Raw genomic sequence first — 25,712 nt, 5'->3', positions numbered from 1 at the left:
GCAAAGCATCAATACAGGAATAAGATCGAATCGTACTACACCGGCTCTGACGCTCGTCGAATGTGGCAGGGCTTGCAAACTTTTACAGACTACAAAGGGAAGGACAGCCATGAGCTGCCCAGTGACAAGAGCCTAGTAGACAAGCGAAATAACTACTATGCTCGCTTCGAGGCAAGTAACACTGAAACATGCATGAGAGCACCAACTGTTCCGGATGACTGTGTGATCATGCTCTCCGCAGCCGATGTGAGTAAGACCTTTAAACAGGTCGCCATTCACAAGGCCGCTGGGCCAGATGGATTACCAGGACGTGTACTCCGAGCATGCGCTGACCAACTGGCAAGCGTCTTCACCGACATTTTCAACCTCTTCCTGTCTGAGTCTGTAATACCAACACGTTTCAAGCAGACCACCATAGTCCCTGTGCCCAAGGACACTAAGGTAACCTGCCTAATTGACTACCAACCCGTAGCACTCACGTCTGTAGCCATGAAATGCTTTGAAAGGCTGGTCATGGCTCACATCAACACCATTATCCCAGAAACCCTAGACCCACTCCAATTTGCATACCGCCCTAACAGAGCCACAGATGATGCAATCTCTATTGCACTCCACACTGCCCTTTCCCACCTGGACAAAAGGAACACCTATGTGAGAATGCTATTCATTAACTACAGCTCAGCGTTCAACACCATAGTGCCCTCAAATCTCATCACTGAGCTAAGGACCCAGGACTAAACACCTCCCTCTGCAACTGGATCCTAGACTTTCTGACGGGCCACACCCAGGTGGTAAGGGTAGGTAACAACACATCTGCCACGCTGATCCTCAACATGGGGGCCCCTCAGGGGTGCGTGCTCAGTCCCCTCCTGTACGCCCTGTTCACTCATGACTGCACGGCCAGGCACAACTCCAACAGCATCATTAAGTTTCCTGATGACAGTGGTAGGCCTGATCACAGACAACGATGAGACAGACTATAGGGAGGTCAGAGACCTGAGCATGTGGTGCAAGGACAGCAAACCTTTCCCTCAACGTGATCAAGACAAAGGAGATGATTGTGGACTACAGGAAAAATAGGACCGAACACGCCCCCATTCTCATCGACGGGGCTGTAGTGGAGCAGGTTGAGAGCTTCAAGTTCCTTGGTGTCCACATCAACAACAAACTAACATGGTCCAAGCACACCAAGACAGTCGTGAAGAGGGCACGGCAAAACCTATTCCCCCTCAAGAGACTGAAAAGATTAGGCATGGGTCCTCAGATCCTCAAAAGATTTTACAGATGCACCATCGAGAGCATCCTGACTGGTTGCATCACTGCCTGGTATGGCAACTGCTCAACCTCCGACCGCAAGGCACTACAGAGGGTAGTGCGTATGGCCCAGTACATCACCGGGGCCAAGCTTCCGGCCATCCAGGACCTCTATACCAGGCGGTGTCAGAGGAAGGCCCTAAAAATGGTCAAAGACTCCAGCCACCCTAGTCATAGACTGTTCTCTCTGCTACCGCACGGCAAGCGGTAGCAGAGCAAGCGAGCCATAAGACTCCTGTACAGCTACTCGACTATTTGCACCCCCCCCCCCCCCCCCCACTACGCTGCTGCTACTCTCTGTTATTATCTATGAATAGCCACTTTGAAAACCCTACCTGCATGTACATAATTATCTCAAATACCTCGAAACCGGTGCCCCCGCACATTGACTCTGTACCGGTACCCCCTGTATATAGCCCCGCTATTATTATTTAATGCTGCTCTTTAATTATTTGTTTTTCTTATCTCTTACTTTTTTTCCCATTTAATCTTTTGGGTATTTTCTTAAAACTGCATCGTTGTTTAAGGGCTTGTAAGTAAGCATTTCACTGTAATACACCTGTTGTATTCAGCGCATGTGACAAATAACATTTAATTTAATTTGTATTTGGGGAGTTTCTCCCATTCTTCTCTGCAGATCCTTTCAAGCTCTGTCAGGTTGGATGGGGAGTGTCACTGCACAGCTATTTTCAGGTCTCTCCAGAGATGTTCGATCGGGTTCAAGTCTGGGCTCTGGCTGCGCCACTTAAGGACATTCAGAGACTTCCCCCAAAGCCACTCCTGTGTTGTCTTGGCTGTGTGCTTAGGGGCTTGTCCTGTTGGAAGGTGAACCTTAGCCCCAATCTAAGGTTCTGAGCACTCTGGAGCAGGTTTTCATCAAGGATCTCTCTATACTTTACTCCGTTCATCATTCCCTCGATCCTGACTAGTCTTCCAGTCCCTGCTACTGAAAAACATCCCCACAGCATGATACTGCCATCACCATGCTTCACCGTAGGGATGGTGCCAGGTTTTCTCCAGACATGACACTTTGCATTCAGCCCAAAGATAATCCTTTTTTCTCATGGTCTGATAGTCTTTAGGTGCCTTTTGTCACACTCCAAGTGTCATGTGCCTTTTACTGAAGTGTGGCTTTCGCCTGAACTCTATCATAAAGGCCTGATCGATGGAGTGCTGCAAAGATGGTTGTCCTTCTGGAAGGTTCTCCCATCTCCACAGAAGAACTCTGAAGCTCTGTCAGTGACCATCAGGTTCTTTTTCACCTCCCTGACCAAGGCCCTTCTCCCCCTGATTGCTTAGTTTGGCCGGGCGGCCAGCTCTAGGAAGAATCTTTGCGCTTCCTAACTTCTTCCATTTAAGAATGATGGAGGCCACTGTGTTCTTGGGGACCTTCAATGTTGCAGACATTTTCTGGTACCCTACCCCAGATCTGTGCCTTGACACAATCCTGTCTTGGAGCTCAACGGACAATTCCTTCAACCTCATGGCTTGGTTTCTGCTTTTATGTAGACAAGTATGTGCCTTTCCAAATCATGTCCAATCAATTGAATTTACCACATGTGGACTCCAATCATGTTGTAGTAACATCTCAAGGACGATCAATGGAAACAGGATGCACCCGAGCTCAATTTTGAGCCTCATAGCAAAGGGTCTGAATACTTATGTAAATTATGTATTTGTGTTTTTATTTTTAATACATTTGCAGAAATGTCTAAAAACCTGTTTTTGCTTTGTCATTATGGGGTATTGTGTGTAGAGTGATGAGGATTTAAAAAAAATGTAATCAATTTTAGAACAAGGCTGTAACGTAACAAAATGTGGAAAAAGTCAAGGGGTCTGAATACTTTCCAAATGCACTGTAAGTGAATTTGTCCCAATACAATGTACAAAAGTTAGTGTAATTTTTAAAAGGTTCACCCAATATGGATGACAATACCCTCAAATTAAAGCTGTCAGTCTGCACTTTAAGTGATGGAGTAAAGAGACAAAACAACTTCAAAAAATGTCACTGTCCCAATACTTTTGGAGTTCATTGTATTTTTCTGGTTTACACTCTGTTTTGTTTTGTCTGATAACATGGGGATGCAAATTATGTCTGTCCAGGGTTAGCTTTTGGTTCATATTCTTTAGTTGGTAGGTCTTGACTTGAAATATCCCCATCCCCTCAGTAATACCAGAAGAGTATTTACCAGAGAGAGAGAGAGAGCAATCAAGCCAAGCAAGCCATCTCCTCTCTCAGAACCTGAGCCATGGTTGCTAGCTAATGCTAATATCCGGGCCATGCAGTTTGCTCTCTGTGAGCGTCTTGGGGATGCAATCGTTGGCCTTTTCATTGGCCCGTAATGATTCTGCAGCGCGGTGGCTAATAGGGCATTATCAGAGCCTGCGCCTCAGAGGACAGCTGATTAATGTCAGTGGAGAAGACAGGGGCCCAGCCGGGGCCTGATAAAAGGGTGTAGGGATTGGAGGGAGCAGGATGATGAACGAGCTACAGGGCCCCATGTCCCCATCTCATTAGGAGGGCCCGGCCCCCGGCGCTGGACGCTCAGCAAATGTAGCGAGGCAGCACTGTGGCTGTGGCCAGGAGCTCTAGGGAGAAGGATTCTGCAGGGTGAGGAGAACTGATAGCTGGGAAAGAACTATTCAGAGGTGTGACCTGTCTGATAGCAGCTAGGAGGATTGGTGCAATTTACATATAATATGAGATTATACATGAGGGTGATATACCTGACATGTATACTGACCTTAAGAGTCAGTTCTTGGTTGTGTATATTAAAAGATTCAAGACAATTCTGTCAGTAGAGGAAATGTTAAAAGCATGTCACGATCAAGCATTTACTTTACTACTTTGAGCAAATTTTTGACCAACACACTTCTCTCATTGTAGCTCCACTAAAAACCAGTAATGATTTTGTTTGAGGATCTGAAGAGCAAGTACCCATTATTTATTTTAATTTTATTTCACTAGGCAAGTCAGTTAAGAACAAATTCTTATTTACAATGACGGCCTACCGGGGAACAGTGGGTTAACTGCCTTGTTCAGGGGCAGAACGACAGATTTTTACCTTGTCAGCTCGGGAATTTGATCTAGGAACCTTTCGGTTACTGGCCCAATGCTCTAACCACTAGGCTACCTGCCACCCCATTAGATACTGTATTATTCTCCATCCCATCATTCCTTCACACACCTTGAGTTTGGTGTGTATATGTGTGTGTGTCAGCTCAATCACTGCCACCACCTGCACTCCTCCTCTGTCCATAAAAAGTCAATTACATCCAGAGCTATGGAGCTTATTGATAACTAATTTGATTATTCTTAAGAGGGCTGTCGCCCTTCTGGTTGACAAAGGGTCATCTAACGGTGTCTGAGTGACATAGAAGTGATAGGGGGCGTTGTAATAGGCTGCCCTCCTGACCGCTTCCCTCATTTAGAGGGCCAGGGAGCAAACCAGATGGATTCAAAATGCACTGCTTGAGAGGAGAGGGGAGAGATAGGGGACCACAAACACTTTCTCATGCAAATGTGCCTCCGTCTGGTCCCCTCCACCCCCTCCTCAGCCCAACACCAGGGCTCAATAGATGAACAAACGACGAGGATGAACAAATGTTCCATCAACAACTAAATAACAGGAGAGTGACCCATCTGCCTTCTGTTTACTCTATTTTCAGTGAGGGTTAGATACAGGGACTAATGTGCAGGTAAGGAGAGGAAGCGTTTGCAAACAACACCGTCTTCTTGGAACAGGATTATCTGAAATGGGTGCACGCTGTAGAGCATTTTTCTACCCAGTTTACTGTATATTCAATCGTTTATACAAGGTTATTAGGTCAAATCTGATATTTCACCCATACAAATCTGATATTTCATTTACATCCTGCAGTTAGTTAGACAGCATAATAATACTTGGCTCAAGCACTATTTGACTTGTATTACTGGAGAACACTGGTAAGAAGATAAGACAAGACTGACAAAGGTTCCATATAATTATAGTTTATTATGTCTGAGTTTATCTTTAAGACAGGAAGGAATGTGACTAAATGTAAGACCATCATAATAGTACGGAATCATTGAATTAGGCAAACAAATAGCATAAACAGTGCTGTGGTGCTATATAATCATGCTGGGAAAGATATATGGCCTCACTGTATAACAATACATTACAGTACACAGTATGCATGAGTGTAAATACCCACATTTTTATAGGAGAGCAGATGGTTGTCCAGTTCCACTCAACATGTGTCACGGCATTCATCGAAAGAAGAAGAGGAATCGTCAGACCAAAATGCAGCGGGGTACGTGTTCATCTTTATTAGCTTAACCGAATGAACACTGAATACAAAATAACAAAAAAGAATAGCCGAAACAGTTCTGCAAGGTGCAACCAACACTAAACAGAAAATAACAACCCACAAAACACAGGTGGGATGAGGCTACCTAAGTATGGTTCTCAATCAGAGACAACGATAGACAGCTGCCTCTGATTGAGAACCACACCAGGCCAAACACATAGAAATACAAAACATAGAACATAGAACACCAGACATAGAATGCCCACCCAAACTCACGCCCTGACCAACCAAAATAGAGACATAAAAAGGATCTCTAAGGTCAAGGCGTGACAGTACCCCACCCCCCCAAAGGTGCGGACTCCGGCCGCAAAACCTGAACCTATAGGGGAGGGTCTGGGTGGGCATTTCACCGCGGTGGCGGCTCTGGTGCGGGACGTGGACCCTGCTCCACCTTAGTCTTGGCCCACTTAGGTGGCGCCTCTGGAGCGGGGACCCTTACCGCCGACCCCGAACTGGGGACCCTCGCAGCGGGCCCCGGATAGGAGGGAGACTCTGGCTGCTCCGGACAGGAGGCAGACTCTGGCTGCTCCGGACAGGAGGGAGACTCTGGCTGCTCCGGACAGGAGGGAGACTCTGGCTGCTCCGGACAGGAGGGAGACTCTGGCTGCTCCGGACAGGAGGGAGACTCTGGCTGCTCCGGACAGGAGGGAGACTCTGGCTGCTCCGGACAGGAGGGAGACTCTGGCTGCTCCGGACAGGAGGGAGACTCTGGCTGCTCCGGACTGAAACCCGTCGCTGGAGGCTCCGGACTAGAAGGTGTCGCTGGAGGCTCCGGACTAGAGGGCGTCGCTGGAGGCTCCGGACTAGAGGGCGTCGCTGGAGGCTCCGGACTAGAGGGCGTCGCTGGAGGCTCCGGACTAGAGGGCGACGCTGGAGGCTCCGGACTAGAGGGCGACGCTGGAGGCTCCGGACTAGAGGGCGACGCTGGAGGCTCCGGACTAGAGGGCGACGCTGGAGGCTCCGGACTAGAAGGCGTTGCTGGAGGCTCCGGACTCGAGGGCGTCGCTGGAGGCCTCGTGCCATAACTCCTCACTGGAGGCTTCGTGCCATGGATCCTCACTGGAGGCTTTGTGCCATGGATCATCACTGGAGGCTTCGTGCCATGGATCCTCACTGGAGGCTTCGTGCCATGGATCATCACTGGAGGCTTTGTGCCATGGATCATCACTGGAGGCTTCTTGCCATGGATCATCACTGGAGGCTTCGTGCCATGGATCCTCACTGGAGGCTTCGTGCCATGGATCATCACTGGAGGCTTCGTGCCATGGATCATCACTGGAGGCTTCGTGCCATGGATCATCACTGGAGGCTTCTTGCCATGGATTATCACTGGAGTGGAGAGACACACAGGAGGCCTGGCTCTGGGAGCAGGTACAGGACTCACCAGGCTGGGGAGACATGCAGGAGGGTTAGGGCTTAGCACAGACACAGGACTCACCAGGCTGGGGAGACATGCAGGAGGCCTTGTCCTTGGTTGAGGCACCGGATACACTGGGCCGTGGAGGCGCACTGGAGGTCTCGAGCAACGAGCCTGCACAACCCGTCCTGGCTGTATGGTGACTTTGGCCCTGCACGTGCAGGGCGCAGGCACAGGACGCACTGGGCTATGCAGACGCACTGGAGACAAAGTGCGCAGAGCTGGCGCAGGATAACCCGGGCCGAGGAGACGCACTGGAGACCAGATGCGCTGAGCCGGCATCATCCCTCCTGGCTCGATGCCCACTCTAGCCCGGCCGATGCGAGGAGCTGCGATGTAGCGCACCGGGCTATGCATGCGCACTGGGGACACCGTGCGCTTCACCGCATAACACGGTGCCTGCCCGGTCACTCTCTCGCCACGGTAAGCATGGGGAGTTGGCTCAGGTCTCCTACCTGACTCCGCCAATCTCCCCGTGTGCCTCCCCCCAAAAACATTCTGGGGCTGCCTCTCGTGCACATTACCTCGAGCCAATTCCTCATAGTGTCGCCGCTCCGCTCTAGCTGCCTCCAGCTCCTCTTTCGGGCGGCGATACTCTCCTGGCTGTGCCCAGGGTCCCTTGCCGTCCAATATTTCCTCCCATGTCCAGGAGTCCATTCCACACTGCTCCCTGTTACCCCGCTGCTTGGTCCGTTTGTGGTGGGTGGTTCTGTCACGGAGTTCATCGAAAGAAGAAGAGGAATCGTCAGACCAAAATGCAGCGGGGTACGTGTTCATCTTTATTAGCTTAACCGAATGAACACTGAATACAAAATAACAAAAAAGAATAGCCGAAACAGTTCTGCAAGGTGAAACCAACACTAAACAGAAAATAACAACCCACAAAACACAGGTGGGATGAGGCTACCTAAGTATGGTTCTCAATCAGAGACAACGATAGACAGCTGCCTCTGATTGGGAACCATACCAGGCCAAACACATAGAAATACAAAACATAGAACAACATAGAACACCAGACATAGAATGCCCACCCAAACTCATGCCCTGACCAACCAAAATAGAGAGATAAAAAGGATCTCTAAGGTCAAGGCGTGACAACATGCAGTAAAGGAGCAGGGGTTAAAAGAGAGAGAACCACTTGGTACCATACCACCACTAATTGTATGAGGGCTCAAGGGTATTGGGTAGAGTGCAGTTGGTGGATGACAGAGTCTCTCCTCTCTGTGACTGTGACTGTGACAGCCAGGCAGCAGGCACTGTGGGTGGCAGGGCTGCACAGTTGTTTCGGGATATATGACCCCATGGGGGGTCAAAGATTTATTAAAGAACCAGTAAGTATGTGTTCAAAACAGAGCCGTGGCCCTAACCCTAACCCTGACCCTAACCCTTATCCTCTCCCGACCCCCCACCTGCTCCCTGTACAGCTGCTGTGGAGAGGAAGGGACACCATGAAGAACAGACACGAATGCACGTGAAGGCACACAGACGCACACACACTGTCAATTTGTGGTGGAGAAGACACACACACTGTACATAGAACAAACATTGCCATAAACACTATATTTTCATAGCTTTGTACCAGTGACCACAGAATGTGATTTGAGATTCATGTAGATGTTGAAAGTATAGCTGGGTCCAAATACTATTTACATTATTCAAATTACTTTTACATACATTTTTATTTGAAAATACAAGTAGTTTAATATTGGCATGGATTTGAAAATACAAATAAATACTCCCATGCATTTGAACTCAGGTCCTAGGAGTATTTGAAATAATGTGTTTGGAAAGAATTATTTGAAAATATGTTCAAATAGTAGGCTTTATAGGGCATTATTTGAACATGCTTTCAAAAACTTCCAATAGAAGTAGTTGATTTTGACCATATTATTTGAAAATACTGAAAAACACAAAAAATAAGTACTTAAATAACAAATAATGAAACACACATTTATTTGAACCCAGGTCTGGTTAAAAGTCATTACAGTTTATATTTTACAAAAATACAATTAAAACGTTGCTGTCTAAAAGGGTGCTGTCATTTAAATCTAGAAAAAAGTATTATCTTGTAATTCCCTGTAACTCAAACATGCCATATGAAAATTGTTCAATCCAACAGTAGTTATTATTATTTAGCAGTGCATAGAGACAGTGCATGGTGTCACATGTAAACAAATGATAATGACTGTCGTCAGTGTACCTACATCTTGTTATACCACTAAGGTCAGGGTCTATTTCAATCCCACTGATCACTGACTCTGACCCCCACCTATATTTTCCCAGCAAAGAGTTTCTCAAAGTCATCTTTAAAAGAGGCCCTGCTCTCGTGTGGAACATTGATGTCTAGACGGCTCCTCTCAATGAAAGAGACGGAGGCCTCCGCCCTCACGCTCATCCTCTCCTCCTTTTGTCCTTCCTGGTGTCTCTCCATCTTCCCTGCTGGCCAGAGACAATCCCTGGCCTCCGCCACTTCCGAAACGTGTCGGAATAGTGAGATGCCCCGTTGACCCAGCAGCCCAGGGTCGGGGGCGGACCCCATGATCGCTCATGCAGGGCAGGAACACAAGAGAATGCCTGGCTGCACTCATAGGGCTAGCAGATGCAGCTGTCGATCATACAGAAAACAACATCATGACTGCAGACTGAATATATATTTGCTGCTATCATGGCCGACATAATGTTGACATGGCATGCATTCCTACAACACACACATTTGCCAGGGTAGTGATTTTATTTAATGCTTCACTCAAAGGTGAAATCGTTCAGGATTCTGGTCACAAATCTGGCATTCAAATGACTGCGTTAAAGTATAGTGTACCTGAGCATTAGGTTGAGATTCACTGCTTTCCTCCTATATTCCAGTCAGAGCCAGCTCTGTTCCAGTAAACATCCCCCTCTCCTCCTCCCTGCCTCCTTGTTGTCCTGTCTTATCACAAGCTAATGACTACACGGCCACACCAGCCAGAGGGAGGAGCCACAGTGTTCCTGGCTCTATTCACACTAGAGGGGCTCCCTCTACAGAGACCCCCGCCCACAAAGGGCGCTCTCATTCTCTCATTATCAACACCCATAATTGTTTGTGCTGCCTGATAATAGCTCTCAAAGCCTCTCCATATCAGCAATAACCTTCTGTCTGTAATGTATAGGAGGCCGCAGTGTATCCTCTCTCCGGTTCAGAACCATTTCCCCAAAGTGCTGAAGGACTTGGCTTTGGGCTCTGTCTGCTCTCTCTATGTAATCCGGTTTGGTGTTCTCTCTCACATTTCAGAGAAGAAGAAGCGTTCTGTGTTCATTAATGCACTGTGATTGTGATTGTGTCAGAATGGTCTGGCCCTCAGGGGCCATCTGGGTCCCTCTATTTCCATATTGTTTATTAGTGGCTTTGTACATTAGCCGCATGGGTTTGCCGTTGGCATTCCAAACCACGGGCACTGCGCACCGATATTGTTGTCTTATTAATTACATTGCGGGGGTGTAATGAAAATCTCCAGATACTTTAGGCTTGCGGCCTTCAGTGCGGTGTTATATTATGTGAAGAAACGTTAGCCTTAATTAAACGACACACTTTTATTAACGTGGGTTGCCACTTTTATTAACGTGGGCCTTTAAGAAATGAAAACCGACTAATCCCTTTTCAACTGCTGTAATTAGACAGACTGTAAGGATCATTAGTCAGTCACAAATTACCCGCTTACACTGGCTTCTAAATATTTGAGAGGCACTGCTTATAAATAGTGAGGGGATTGAAAGGATTTAACCTGAAAGCAGATTATTGTTTTTATAGTTGTTGATGTGGAGCCATCAGACCAATGTTATTCTCCTGGTATTCACTCACAGCTGTAGAAAACTGTCTGACTCCATGTTGGTTTGGCATTGAGAAGAGTTTACAATAAGCTTGTAATTACATCTATTAGGAATACTCTCTCTCCCCCGTCCCTCTCTCTCTTTTCTCTCTCAAACAGAGCGACTAAATGTGTCTTCTGAGTCTCGACAGTGACATCAGCATGGCTGTTATCACTCTGAATATTGTCGGTCACCCAGCCAGACAGTTCCAGCAGGGGGCCAGGGCTACTATTGGCTGCTGGACACTGGGCTGAGAAGAGAGGACAGGCTGTTGGTGTGACAAGGAGAGCAGCAGTGAACAGGTCTATTTGTGGCGTCCGGTAGGACTTTAGAGGAGCATTTCAACACTCTGAATAAGTGAAGACAATCTTCAGGCCATTCAAACTTCTCTACTCTCTGTTTAGACACTAACCAAACTATGGTGACAGCTCTGCCCACTGAATATTTCAATAACTCTGATGATAGGTGGGTGTAAACCCCAAAAATACTTTCAACAATGGGTATTGACAAGGTAACACTATGGGTAGAATGGAACCTGTTTCTCAGCCATCCTGGTTTTTAGGCCTAGAGTAGGCCTTGGCTTAATCTGTGTATTGGAAACTGGTAGTAGGCCTCTGTCTGTCTGTATGGAGTGGAGTGAGGCTCACCCACTTGTAGAGTATGTGTGAGCCCTGGCCTGGCTTAATCCCTGACCTAGTCCCCGACCTCTCCATATTCTTCACTCTCTCTATGACGCCACAGTTTCCAGGGCTGCCCCTGGCCTTGCTACTCCTGTGTGCGTGCGTGCGTGCGTGCGCGCGTGCGTGCGTGCGTGCGTGCGTGCGTGGCACTGGATGACACAGCGCTGTCAGAACAAATCAGGTCATAATCTGTAAGTGTCTGTATGCATCGCCAAAGAGATGTAAGGTGCAGCTGGTCTTCCCTTCCATCACATATACTGTACATAGCACACACTGCGTGGTGTAGAGTGGCCTGCAGTCTGGACATTCCTCACATATCCCCTGCCTGCCCCTGCTGGTGTCCATCCAGACTGGATAGGCTGCTGACCACTCTCCCTGACCCTGGCTGGCTGCTCACCACACCCATAGTAAAGACAGAAAAACCTGCGCATGGTATTCATGGCAGTATATGTTGCTCCCATGCTATTCCCCCTCCACAAACATGGACAAGGTTTTCAGCTGCAATAGTCTTCATCAGAACACCATCATCAAGTTTGCTGACGACACCACGGGGGTAGAACTGATCACAGATGACGATGAGGCAGGTTAGAGGAAGGACGTCAGAAAACTGGAAAATAATTACATTTTTCAAGGAACAGATACAAAACCTGGAATGAAAGTGATCCAACAGAACCATTATCTTTAAAAGCATGGGAACAGGTTAATAACGTTATTTTACGTTCAAGGCACTTTTTTCTAGTCCCACAACAAAACGCAACAAAGCGCTTATGCAAAGCCCTCACTCTGTCACTCATAAACTTATTCTAGTGTCTGCCTGTAAGCTGAAAGTATTTGCTTGTGCGTGTTTAGGCTACCTGCCCCTCCCCCCTCTGAAGCACAGGCTACTGTACTGACATTACAGAAGATAGGGAGAGAGATTTTTAATTAGCTAGCGAAGAATGGATTAACTTTTCAAAGCTAGTTAAGGGTACTATAGGCCTAATTATCTCGTTTCATGTTGGATTTATTAACTACAAAAAGGTAAGATGTGTTTTTTATTCTAGTGCTGCTCTGCACACACAGGTTTGTTAGGTAGTTAGCTCAAGCTTGTTGGCTAGCTAGCTCAAAGGACATTCAAAGTTCCTCCATAGAAGCGGTTCATCCTAGGTATAATTCTGTGGACCTAATTTATATAATGCATGTCATAACAAGATGCTTAGAGCTTCAAGCCTTCTCCTCAACCCTCTCTCGCTCTCTCTCCACCTGCAAAATTCTGTCGCATCTTGGGCCATAGACTACACTTGTCTGTCCATCATGCATGTAAAGAACTAGCTTGCCTGCTCTATCCGCACTGATTGGTGAAGTAATTTAATGAGCTAAATGTAATTTTTATTTATTTCACAGGTTAAAAAAGTAACAGAAAGGAACAATATAAACCAATACTTGTTTTAGGTTCAAACCGCTTCCGAACTTTTTGCTGGTTGAAACAGTGGAACGGAACAAAACAATTGTGACATCCCAACACACACACACACACACACACACACACACACACACACACACACACACACACACACACACACACACACACACACACACACACACACACACACACACACACACACACACACACACACACACACACACACACACACACACACACACACACACACACACACACACACACACACACCACATACGTTGCTGCTACTGTCTATCTATCCTGTTGCCTAGTCACTTTACCCCATATCTATATGTACATAGCTACTACCTCAATTACCTCGGACCCCTGCACATCAACTCGGTACTGGTACTCCCTGTATATAGCCATGTAACTTTTACTAGTTATTGCTATTCATTATTCTCTGTGTATTTATTCTTTGTGTCACTTTTCAAATGTTTAATTTATTTTGCCAGACACCAGTCTAAAGGACCAGTAAGTAAGTGATGTAAGTAAGCACTAACACCAGTCTAAAGAACCAGTAAGTAAGTGATGTAAGTAAGCACTAACACCAGTCTAAAGAACCAGTAAGTAAGTGATGTAAGTAAGCACTAACACCAGTCTAAAGGACCAGTAAGTAAGTGATGTAAGTAAGCACTAACACCAGTCTAAAGGACCAGTAAGTAAGTGATGTAAGTAAGCAGTAACACCAGTCTAAAGAACCAGTAAGTAAGTGATGTAAGTAAGCACTAACACCAGTCTAAAGAACCAGTAAGTAAGTGATGTAAGTAAGCACTAACACCAGTCTAAAGGACCAGTAAGTAAGTGATGTAAGTAAGCACTAACACCAGTCTAAAGAACCAGTAAGTAAGTGATGTAAGTAAGCACTAACACCAGTCTAAAGGACCTGTAAGTAACTGATGTAAGTAAGCACTAACACCAGTCTAAAGGACCAGTAAGTAAGTGATGTAAGTAAGCAGTAACACCAGTCTAAAGGACCAGTAAGTAAGTGATGTAAGTAAGCACTAACACCAGTCTAAAGGACCAGTAAGTAAGTGATGTAAGTAAGCACTAACACCAGTCTAAAGGACCAGTAAGTAAGTGATGTAAGTAAGCACTAACACCAGTCTAAAGGACCAGTAAGTAAGTGATGTAAGTAAGCAGTAACACCAGTCTAAAGGACCAGTAAGTAAGTGATGTAAGTAAGCACTAACACCAGTCTAAAGAACCAGTAAGTAAGTGATGTAAGTAAGCACTAACACCAGTCTAAAGAACCAGTAAGTAAGTGATGTAAGTAAGCACTAACACCAGTCTAAAGGACCAGTAAGTAAGTGATGTAAGTAAGCACTAACACCAGTCTAAAGAACCAGTAAGTAAGTGATGTAAGTAAGCACTAACACCAGTCTAAAGGACCTGTAAGTAACTGATGTAAGTAAGCACTAACATCAGTCTAAAGGACCTGTAAGTAAGTGATGTAAGTAAGCACTAACACCAGTCTAAAGGAACTGTAAGTAAGTGATGTAAGTAAGCACTAACACCAGTCTAAAGGACCTGTAAGTAAGTGATGTAAGTAAGCACTAACACCAGTCTAAAGGACCTGTAAGTAAGTGATGTAAGTAAGCACTAACACCAGTCTAAAGGACCTGTAAGTAAGTGATGTAAGTAAGCACTAACACCAGTCTAAAGGACCTGTAAGTAACTGATGTAAGTAAGCACTAACACCAGTCTAAAGAACCTGTAAGTAAGTGATGTGAGTAAGCACTAACACCAGTCTAAAGGACCAGTAAGTAAGTGATGTAAGTAAGCACTAACACCAGTCTAAAGGACCAGTAAGTAAGTGATGTAAGTAAGCACTAACACCAGTCTAAAGGACCAGTAAGTAAGTGATGTAAGTAAGCACTAACACCAGTCTAAAGGACCAGTAAGTAAGTGATGTAAGTAAGCACTAACACCAGTCTAAAGAACCAGTAAGTAAGTGATGTAAGTAAGCACTAACACCAGTCTAAAGGACCTGTAAGTAAGTGATGTAAGTAAGCACTAACACCACTCTAAAGGACCAGTAAGTAAGTGATGTAAGTAAGCACTAACACCAGTCTAAAGGACCAGTAAGTAAGTGATGTAAGTAAGCACTAACACTAGTCTAAAGAACCAGTAAGTAAGTGATGTAAGTAAGCACTAACACCAGTCTAAAGAACCAGTAAGTAAGTGATGTAAGTAAGCACTAACACCAGTCTAAAGGACCAGTAAGTAAGTGATGTAAGTAAGCACTAACACCAGTCTAAAGGACCAGTAAGTAAGTGATGTAAGTAAGCACTAACACCAGTCTAAAGGACCAGTAAGTAAGTGATGTAAGTAAGCACTAACACCAGTCTAAAGAACCAGTAAGTAAGTGATGTAAGTAAGCACTAACACCAGTCTAAAGGACCTGTAAGTAAGTGATGTAAGTAAGCACTAACACCACTCTAAAGGACCAGTAAGTAAGTGATGTAAGTAAGCACTAACACCAGTCTAAAGGACCAGTAAGTAAGTGATGTAAGTAAGCACTAACACTAGTCTAAAGAACCAGTAAGTAAGTGATGTAAGTAAGCACTAACACCAGTCTAAAGGACCTGTAAGTAAGTGATGTAAGTAAGCACTAACACCACTCTAAAGGACCAGTAAGTAAGTGATGTAAGTAAGCACTAACACCAGTCTAAAGGACCAGTAAGTAAGTGATGTAAGTAAGCAGTAACACCAGTCTAAAGGACCAGTAAGTAAGTGATGTAAGTAAGCACTAACACCAGTCTAAAGGACCTGTAAGTAAGTGATGTAAGTAAGCACTAACACCAGTCTAAAGGACCAGTAAGTAAGTGATGTAAGTAAGCACTAACACCAGTCTAAAGGACCAGTAAGTAAGTGATGTAAGTAAGCACTAACACCAGTCTAAAGGACCAGTAAGTAAGTGATGTAAGTAAGCACTAACACCAGTCTAAAGGACCAGTAAGTAAGTGATGTAAGTAAGCACTAACACCAGTCTAAAGGACCAGTAAGTAAGTGATGTAAGTAAGCACTAACACCAGTCTAAAGGACCAGTAAGTAAGTGATGTAAGTAAGCACTAACACCAGTCTAAAGAACCAGTAAGTAAGTGATGTAAGTAAGCACTAACACCAGTCTAAAGGACCTGTAAGTAAGTGATGTAAGTAAGCACTAACACCACTCTAAAGGACCAGTAAGTAAGTGATGTAAGTAAGCACTAACACCAGTCTAAAGGACCTGTAAGTAAGTGATGTAAGTAAGCAGTAACACCAGTCTAAAGGACCAGTAAGTAAGTGATGTAAGTAAGCACTAACACCAGTCTAAAGGACCTGTAAGTAAGTGATGTAAGTAAGCACTAACACCAGTCTAAAGAACCAGTAAGTAAGTGATGTAAGTAAGCACTAACACCAGTCTAAAGGACCTGTAAGTAAGTGATGTAAGTAAGCACTAACACCACTCTAAAGGACCAGTAAGTAAGTGATGTAAGTAAGCACTAACACCAGTCTAAAGGACCAGTAAGTAAGTGATGTAAGTAAGCAGTAACACCAGTCTAAAGGACCAGTAAGTAAGTGATGTAAGTAAGCACTAACACCAGTCTAAAGGACCTGTAAGTAAGTGATGTAAGTAAGCACTAACACCAGTCTAAAGGACCAGTAAGTAAGTGATGTAAGTAAGCACTAACACCAGTCTAAAGGACCAGTAAGTAAGTGATGTAAGTAAGCAGTAACACCAGTCTAAAGGACCAGTAAGTAAGTGATGTAAGTAAGCACTAACACCAGTCTAAAGAACCAGTAAGTAAGTGATGTAAGTAAGCACTAACACCAGTCTAAAGGACCTGTAAGTAAGTGATGTAAGTAAGCACTAACACCAGTCTAAAGGACCTGTAAGTAACTGATGTAAGTAAGCACTAACACCAGTCTAAAGGACCAGTAAGTAAGTGATGTAAGTAAGCACTAACACCAGTCTAAAGGACCAGTAAGTAAGTGATGTAAGTAAGCACTAACACCAGTCTAAAGGACCAGTAAGTAAGTGATGTAAGTAAGCACTAACACCAGTCTAAAGAACCAGTAAGTAAGTGATGTAAGTAAGCACTAACACCAGTCTAAAGGACCTGTAAGTAAGTGATTTAAGTAAGCACTATCACCACTCTAAAGGACCAGTAAGTAAGTGATGTAAGTAAGCACTAACACCAGTCTAAATGACCAGTAAGTAAGTGATGTAAGTAAGCAGTAACACCAGTCTAAAGGACCAGTAAGTAAGTGATGTAAGTAAGCACTAACACCAGTCTAAAGGACCTGTAAGTAAGTGATGTAAGTAAGCACTAACACCAGTCTAAAGGACCAGTAAGTAAGTGATGTAAGTAAGCACTAACACCAGTCTAAAGGACCAGTAAGTAAGTGATGTAAGTAAGCAGTAACACCAGTCTAAAGGACCAGTAAGTAAGTGATGTAAGTAAGCACTAACACCAGTCTAAAGAACCAGTAAGTAAGTGATGTAAGTAAGCACTAACACCAGTCTAAAGGACCTGTAAGTAAGTGATGTAAGTAAGCACTAACACCAGTCTAAAGGACCTGTAAGTAACTGATGTAAGTAAGCACTAACACCAGTCTAAAGGACCAGTAAGTAAGTGATGTAAGTAAGCAGTAACACCAGTCTAAAGAACCAGTAAGTAAGTGATGTAAGTAAGCACTAACACCAGTCTAAAGAACCTGTAAGTAAGTGATGTAAGTAAGCACTAACACCAGTCTAAAGGACCTGTAAGTAAGTGATGTAAGTAAGCACTAACACCAGTCTAAAGGACCTGTAAGTAAGTGATGTAAGTAAGCACTAACAGCAGTCTAAAGAACCAGTAAGTAAGTGATGTAAGTAAGCAGTAACACCAGTCTAAAGGACCAGTAAGTAAGTGATGTAAGTAAGCACTAACACCAGTCTAAAGAACCTGTAAGTAAGTGATGTGAGTAAGCACTAACACCAGTCTAAAGGACCAGTAAGTAAGTGATGTAAGTAAGCACTAACACCAGTCTAAAGGACCTGTAAGTAACTGATGTAAGTAAGCACTAACACCAGTCTAAAGAACCTGTAAGTAACTGATGTAAGTAAGCACTAACACCAGTCTAAAGGACCTGTAAGTAAGTGATGTAAGTAAGCACTAACACCAGTCTAAAGGACCAGTAAGTAAGTGATGTAAGTAAGCACTAACACCAGTCTAAAGGACCTGTAAGTAACTGATGTAAGTAAGCACTAACACCAGTCTAAAGGACCTGTAAGTAGGCATGTCACTGTTAGTCTACACCTGTTGTTTACGAGGCATGTGACAAATACAATTTGATTTGAATGTACTGTTCCATAGTGAGGAGGCTTTTCTTTTAGTATCAGTATTTTTATTGTCCAGCATACAGACAGACACACACTCTTCCTGGCACATCAAACCTCCCAGACTCAGGACAGGTGGCCAGAGAGGAGGGGGGAGAAGAGGAGGATACTACCATTATAAAACAGACTATGTGACCCCTCTGACCCCCAGCTACAGACCCCTGGCCCTTGACCTCAGAGGCACCTGCACAAGCTGGTCGTGAAATGTGGTCAACATGTTGCCATTGACTGCTGTCCGCTGACTGGTAGGTCACCACTCAGGCCGCTCTGGACACCGGAGCTCTCTGGGATGACCTCCAGAGACCAGGTGACTGAGCTGTCCATGACACCCTTAACACATCGGCATGCTCTGTATGTGTACACAGACAGTACACCTGCAGTACTGGAGCAGTATTTCACATGGACTACATGTAGCAGCAGTACTAGTCAAATTGGAATTGAAGTAGAATTTGAGGCTTAAACAACTATTTGGATTTGATGAGACATAAAACTGAATACTCCTGAAGAGTCAATATAAAAATGGTTATAACCAGTCTTTCTCTTTGTTTTAACACCAGTCTAAAACCATTCATTTGAATATCAGGTTCCACATGTCAAATGAATAAATCCAAACAGAGAGGCCAATTCCATTGCCAAAAGATTCCCCACTGTCTTTCTCATCCGGACTCATTTGGATGTGTGACTGAGAACGAATCAAAGAGAATTACTTTTTACTCAACTGACAGGCATCTCACACACAGATGCAAGCACGCACACACGCACGCTCACACTCACACATGCATGCTCATGCTAACACACACAAGTATGCCCACACACATGTATACGTGGTACACCACTAGCTAATGTCTAGGCTGTAAGTGGAGCCTACGTGTTTCTCCAGCAGCAGTCTGATCCCCTGCTGATAGACAGTGTATTTACCTGGCAGGCCTGTTGTCAGAGGTGGGAGGTCAGACACTCATGCTGAGCTGCACAGAGCTCTAGTTTCTAAATTACTTCTCTTCTCCTTCTCTCCTCTTTTTCTTTTCTAGAGGTTACTCAGGCAAAAAGCAAGTTTAGCTATAAAAAACGGATAAAAAACTTACATCACAGAGCCTCTCCTCTATCTAAAGATCTAATTTAACTGCACTGTATATACAAATATCAAATCAAATCTAATTTTATTAGTCACATGTGCCTTACAGTGAAATATGAATATGTATAGTGTGTAAATAGTGTCTTTCCTGGTTGTCTTTCCTATATGTACACTGTAACTCTTATATTATTCTTTATTTTGAATTTAATGTAATATTTTAGGTTGTTCTTGTCTATTAATGTTCTGTACTGAGTCATGTATTTGTATGTTTGATGTGGACCCCAGGAAGAGTAGCTGCTGCATGTGCAGTAGCTAATGGTGATCCTGCTAAACTGAACAAAACTTCTAACCAGTCCTCCATCTCTTTGATGTCAGGGTTGAAGCCCATACACTGTTAACATGGTAAATTGTCTGTACTCCTATCTGTGGCTAAAGCCAGAGAGGCAGCTGTGCTCATGCATACTCTCTCAAATCTCTCATGAGGAGTAAAATAAAGAAAATTAGCAAACACGCAAAGATCAAACGCTTGAAGACCAAACTCTTCAAAATGACTTATTATCAGGTCCATTCCAGAACCTTGTGCCACAACTTCACGTTTCCTAAAGCCATCAAAACTGTTACCCGGTGTCACCCTCTCATCTCAGCCCAATGACAGACAGACTGTCACCAGCCGTAGCGACTATGCAGCGGGCCCCTTCGGAGAGAGGGCGTGATTTTCCACCCTTTTTCCTGAGATGGATTACACACCATGCATTTTCTAGAGACTTTTGGCTCCTCAGTGTGTTCCTGTTGATGAAACGGCGCTGGTAGCTATGCCGTAGGTACCCCCTTCCCTCCAATAGTGACAAATTCTTAAACCCCCCCACCCACCCACCCCATCTCGAGGTATCACAGTAGGCCCACATGCTCAGACAGGACACAAGCTGACTCTGAGGACACTGCCATGTGGTCATGCTTTCATTTTGGTGTCACGCTGATGTCCCTCACTCAACACTAGAATGATCAGGCACCCTCTCATTGGAAGACGTTACTGGTTTTCCTTGCTATTCCCAAACACTGCTTCATGCAGCCACAAGAAGGGAATGGTAAAATGTCCTTGAAGGAGATGAAGTCGATGTCCCTTATTAATAAGCTAAATGGGATTTGAAGATCTCCAGTCATTGACCCCAACTCATTGCCTGTTACCAGCTCATTACAGCCATGGCTGACTGCTGTTGGTTAATTGAGTAAATTGTCTACCAGTGAACAGTGGGCTGATCAGCTCAGCACTGAGCTCCCCTGGATGCTGTAGTTGTTAGAGCTGCTTCTCTTGACAAAACCAGCTTGGCCTCTCAGTGGCAAGATAACGATCTGTATGTCTGACAGGTGTGTCGAGATTAGAGAGGGCTGTTACCTCACTCCTCCTATACCCCCTCCCCCCATCCCTCGTACAGTAACACCCCCACCAGCCTGCCTGGGCCTGGCCACTCTCAAGAAAGAAAGAGAGCATGTTTGACATAATTAATTGTCTCTCTCTATAAAGTGAGTCAAAGAGATGAGAAGGGTTATCAGGCTGAAATAATGAACTTGGTCCGAATTCACTGACAGTTGGCTTCTCTCAAATAATTCACCTTTTTACATTTTCTTCATTTATGCATTTCTAGAATGAATGGTGTAGGTCCGATACTGGGAAAATGAGAGCAATTGAATCAAATATGGCTAAAAAGGAATTTAATTAATTTGAACCTGAAGAGACGATCTTAGAATTATATATATTTTTTATATAGATTATTATATTATGAGGCTAATGTATTCCAATCAATTCCAAATAAAAGAGGAACTTATGAGTTTTAATAATGGTGAGGGTGGTTACACACATCTACTCAATTACCATCCATATAGTCTCATACCCATATCTTCCCATCAGAGTAATTAACGGGTTGTGAGAAGGGCTATTATGCCAGTCAGTGAAAGACCTAGGTATCCCTGCCTGAAAAGGGATGAGTCATTCAGAATGAGAATGAAAGGAGATCAGTTAGGTCACTGATTTTAATCATTGGCTCTATTTTGTAATTCCCAGAATGATGTGTAAAACTGAAGTGATTTTGCCAATATATGTATTGAAAGACTTTCCAAGTATTTCTTTGTCCATCTTCCGTTCTAACTGTCGTTGATTCAAGATTCATAGGGTAAGTGTGTGTGTGTCTCTGTGTGAGTGTGCTATAACCATTAGCACAAATTATGCTCTTTGTTGAGTGGACAAAGGAGAGGTAATTGAATCCATCAGCACATTTACTGCTTGGAGTCTCTGCCACAAGAGGAACAAAATGCTGCTTGGAGCCTCTACCACAACCAGGCAAAATGCTGCTTGGAGCCTCTACCACAACCAGACAATATGCTGCTTGGAGCCTCTACCACAACCAGACAATATGCTGCTTGGAGCCTCTACCACAACCAAGCAAAATGCTGCTTGGAGCCTCTACCACAACCAAGCAAAATGCTGCTTGGAGCCTCTACCACAACCAGACAATATGCTGCTTGGAGCCTCTACCACAACCAGGCAAAATGCTGCTTGGAGCCTCTACCATAACCAGACAAAATGCTGCTTGGAGCCTCTACCACAACCAAGCAAAATGCTGCTTGGAGCCTCTACCACAACCAGACAATATGCTGCTTGGAGCCTCTACCACAACCAGGCAAAATGCTGCTTGGAGCCTCTACCACAACCAGACAATATGCTGCTTGGAGCCTCTACCACAACCAGACAATATGCTGCTTGAAGTCTCTACCACAAACAGGCAAAATGCTGCTTGGAGCCTCTACCACAACCAGACAATATGCTGCTTGGAGCCTCTACCACAACCAGGCAAAATGCTGCTTGGAGCCTCTACCACAAACAGGCAAAATGCTGCTTGGAGCCTCTACCACAACCAGGCAAAATTCTGCTTGGAGCCTCTACCACAACCAGGCAAAATGCTGCTTGGAGTCTCTACCACAACCAGACAATATGCTGCTTGGAGCCTCTACCACAACCAGACAATATTCTGCTTGGAGCCTCTACCACAAACAGGCAAAATGCTGCTTGGAGCCTCTACCACAAACAGGCAAAATGCTGCTTGGAGCCTCTACCACAACCAGGCAAAATTCTGCTTGGAGCCTCTACCACAACCAGGCAAAATGCTGCTTGGAGTCTCTACCACAACCAGACAATATGCTGCTTGGAGCCTCTACCACAACCAGACAATATTCTGCTTGGAGCCTCTACCACAAACAGGCAAAATGCTGCTTGGAGCCTCTACCACAACCAAGCAAAACTATGCTTGGAGCCTCTACCACAACCAGGCAAAATACTGCTTGGAGCCTCTACCACAACCAAGCAAAATGATGCTTGGAGCCTCTACCACAACCAGACAATATGCTGCTTGGAGCCTCTACCACAACCAAGCAAAATACTGCTTGGAGCCTCTACCACAACCAAGCAAAATGCTGCTTGGAGCCTCTACCACAACCAGACAATATGCTGCTTGGAGCCTCTACCACAACCAGACAATATGCTGCTTGGAGCCTCTACCACAACCAGACAATATGCTGCTTGGAGCTTCTACCACAACCAGAAAATATGCTGCTTGGAGCCTCTACCACAACCAGACAATATGCTGCTTGGAGCCTCTACCACAACCAGACAATATGCTGCTTGGAGCCTCTACCACAACCAGACAATATTTTGCTTGGAGCCTCTACTACAAACAGGCAAAATGCTGCTTGGAGCCTCTACCACAACCAGACAATATGCTGCTTGGAGCCTCTACCACAACCAGACAATATGCTGCTTGGAGCCTCTACCACAACCAGACAATATTTTGCTTGGACCCTCTACTACAAACAGGCAAAATGCTGCTTGGAGCCTCTGCCACAACCAGACAATATGCTGCTTGGAGCCTCTACCACAACCAGACAATATGCTGCTTGGAGCCTCTACCACAACCAAGCAAAATACTGCTTGGAGCCTCTACCACAACCAAGCAAAATGCTGCTTGGAGCCTCTACCACAACCAGACAATATGCTGCTTGGAACCTCTACCACAACCAGACAATATGCTGCTTGGAGCCTCTACCACAACCAGGCAAAATGCTGCTTGGAGCCTCTACCACAACCAGACAATATGCTGCTTGGAGCTTCTACCACAACCAGAAAATATGCTGCTTGGAGCCTCTACCACAACCAGACAATATGCTGCTTGGAGCCTCTACCACAACCAGACAATATGCTGCTTGGAGCCTCTAGCACAACCAGACAATATTTTGCTTGGAGCCTCTACCACAACCAGGCAAAATGCTGCTTGGAGCCTCTACCACAACCAGGCAATATTCTGCTTGGAGCCTCTACCACAACCAAGCAAAATGATGCTTGGAGCCTCTACCACAACCAGGCAACATGCTGATTGGAGTCTCTACCACAGCCAAGCAATATGATGCATTAGTGAAAAGGATTCAGTACATTTATAATTCTGAAATACCCGTAAATTCTCTCACCTACCCTATCTGAATAATGAAAATGAACCTATTGATCTAAAGCTTGTAATGAATAATCAATCAATTTGTGTTGTCTGCCTGACATTCTTTGCTTTTTCTTGTCTCTTCAAAAATTGAAAATGACTAAACTGAAAGTCCTATTCCAAATACAAGCATTGCAAAAAGTTCTCCTTGTCTTTTGTTTTTTAAACATTTTATTTTTCAATTAACTGCAATCTGGCACTCACTCTGGCTTTTGAGACTAAGAACAGGCCTCTTTTGTAGTGATTCAACCCCAGTCTGTTACCGTGACTCCATGGGGAGACCCAGTGCTCTCTAGGGGCCCTGCGGAGGCCCCTGGACTAATCAACCAGGACCCAATGGAGGGAACACCCTAACACCTCTCTCTCCCTGAGGACCACACCTATACTAAAATTCAATGTTCACTAAAGAGTTCAGAGCTTGTTAAATAGTCTCATTAAGTAGGATGGATTGGCCATTATAGGTCAGCAGACATGACACCTAAAACAGATGACTCCTAATGGTGACTCAGTCTACCATGACTCCCTAATGTCTTCTTGATGTGTCATTAACATTTATTTCACTGTCGAGATACGGGGTCGACATGCACACACACACATACACACACATTTAACATTCTTACAAACACACCCCATGCATGAAGGTCCTGATATATATGGACACGGATAGTCCAATCAGAAGGGAGGTTATTGATGATGTCAGAGGTTTGTTCAGGGTTGTTTTTAAACGGTTAGTGAACACACACACACACAATCAATGGGTATGGACTATGAGCATCGATGTATGGTATAGGTGGTCTGTGACACTGTATGTCTCTGTGATTTATTCATCCTGTGGGTTTTCCCCAGACCAGCCCTAAGACCCCCAGGATACCCCTGAGAGTTTGTGTGTGTTGATGGTACGCTGCTCTTCACAGCTCTAAATCACATTCTTTCCATCCTCCTTAACAAATTAGAAGCAGAGCTTTGTCTTGAAGGTCTGCAGAGAGAGAGAGGGAGGGAATGGGAGAGAGAGAGAGAGAGTGTGAGTGAGTGAGAGAGAGTGAGAGAGCCGAGAGAGCCAGAGTGTGTGTGTGAGAGAGAGAGAGAGAGAGAGCGAGAGAGAGCGGGAGAGAAGGCGAGAGAGAGTGATGGGAGAGAGAAAGAAAGATTGAGTGAGTGAGTGAGTGAGTGAGTGAGTGAGTGAGAGTGTGAGAGAGGGTGAGTGAAAGAGTAACAGAGGACTAACATGTTGGAGCTGACCAAGCGCAATAGATCTCCAAAGAACCTCCACTCCAATATTTTTGTCTTCTCACATGGCTTATCTTTTCAGATACATCATCACCTCAACAGGGTCATTCACCACTGTATAGCCCTATCAACCTAACTGCAATCCACATCCAAGGACATTGCTTATTTTATTCAGGGGAAGTCCTGAGAAGTCCTGAGAACTTACAGTATATGTTCCCCTTCCTGTGCTGTCTACGCTGGTCCACTCTGTAAAAATAAGTTATTGGATATGGTGTCCTCTGCCAAACCAGGGACAGCAACAACATAAATCTAGATTCATAATGCATTAGTCTTCAGCTCACAATGGAGCCAGTGAATGGAGCTCTGCTCTCTGGAAGTGGCGATTGCTAAGAGAAGATAAATTATAAATTGCTCCATGCTATTGTGTATTGTCATGGTGAGAGGCTACATAGTGCGTTGGCTATG

General features: G+C 44.8%; 1 protein-coding gene across 2 annotated transcripts in view; it reads right to left on the bottom strand.

Annotated features, from left to right (window-relative positions):
• Positions 1-7,539: 7,539 nt before the first annotated feature.
• Positions 7,540-25,712, bottom strand: part of LOC120064064 (insulin-induced gene 2 protein-like) — a 44,119-nt gene continuing 25,946 nt past the window's right edge. Inside the window, exon 7 of one of the 2 annotated variants that reach the window (XM_039014392.1) lies at positions 7,540-7,790. In XM_039014392.1, coding sequence (XP_038870320.1) covers positions 7,755-7,790 — 36 coding nt within the window. In that variant the 3' untranslated portion in view covers positions 7,540-7,754. Of the gene's footprint in view, positions 7,791-8,503; positions 9,687-25,712 lie in introns of those variants that run through there. The other variant, XM_039014393.1, reaches the window with a different exon arrangement.

This window comes from Salvelinus namaycush, chromosome 19 (assembly GCF_016432855.1).
Source record: "Salvelinus namaycush isolate Seneca chromosome 19, SaNama_1.0, whole genome shotgun sequence".
Taxonomy (NCBI): Eukaryota; Metazoa; Chordata; class Actinopteri; order Salmoniformes; family Salmonidae; genus Salvelinus; species Salvelinus namaycush.
The sequence above is the reverse complement of the archived record's forward strand: the minus strand, read 5'-3'. Positions and strand labels throughout refer to the sequence as shown.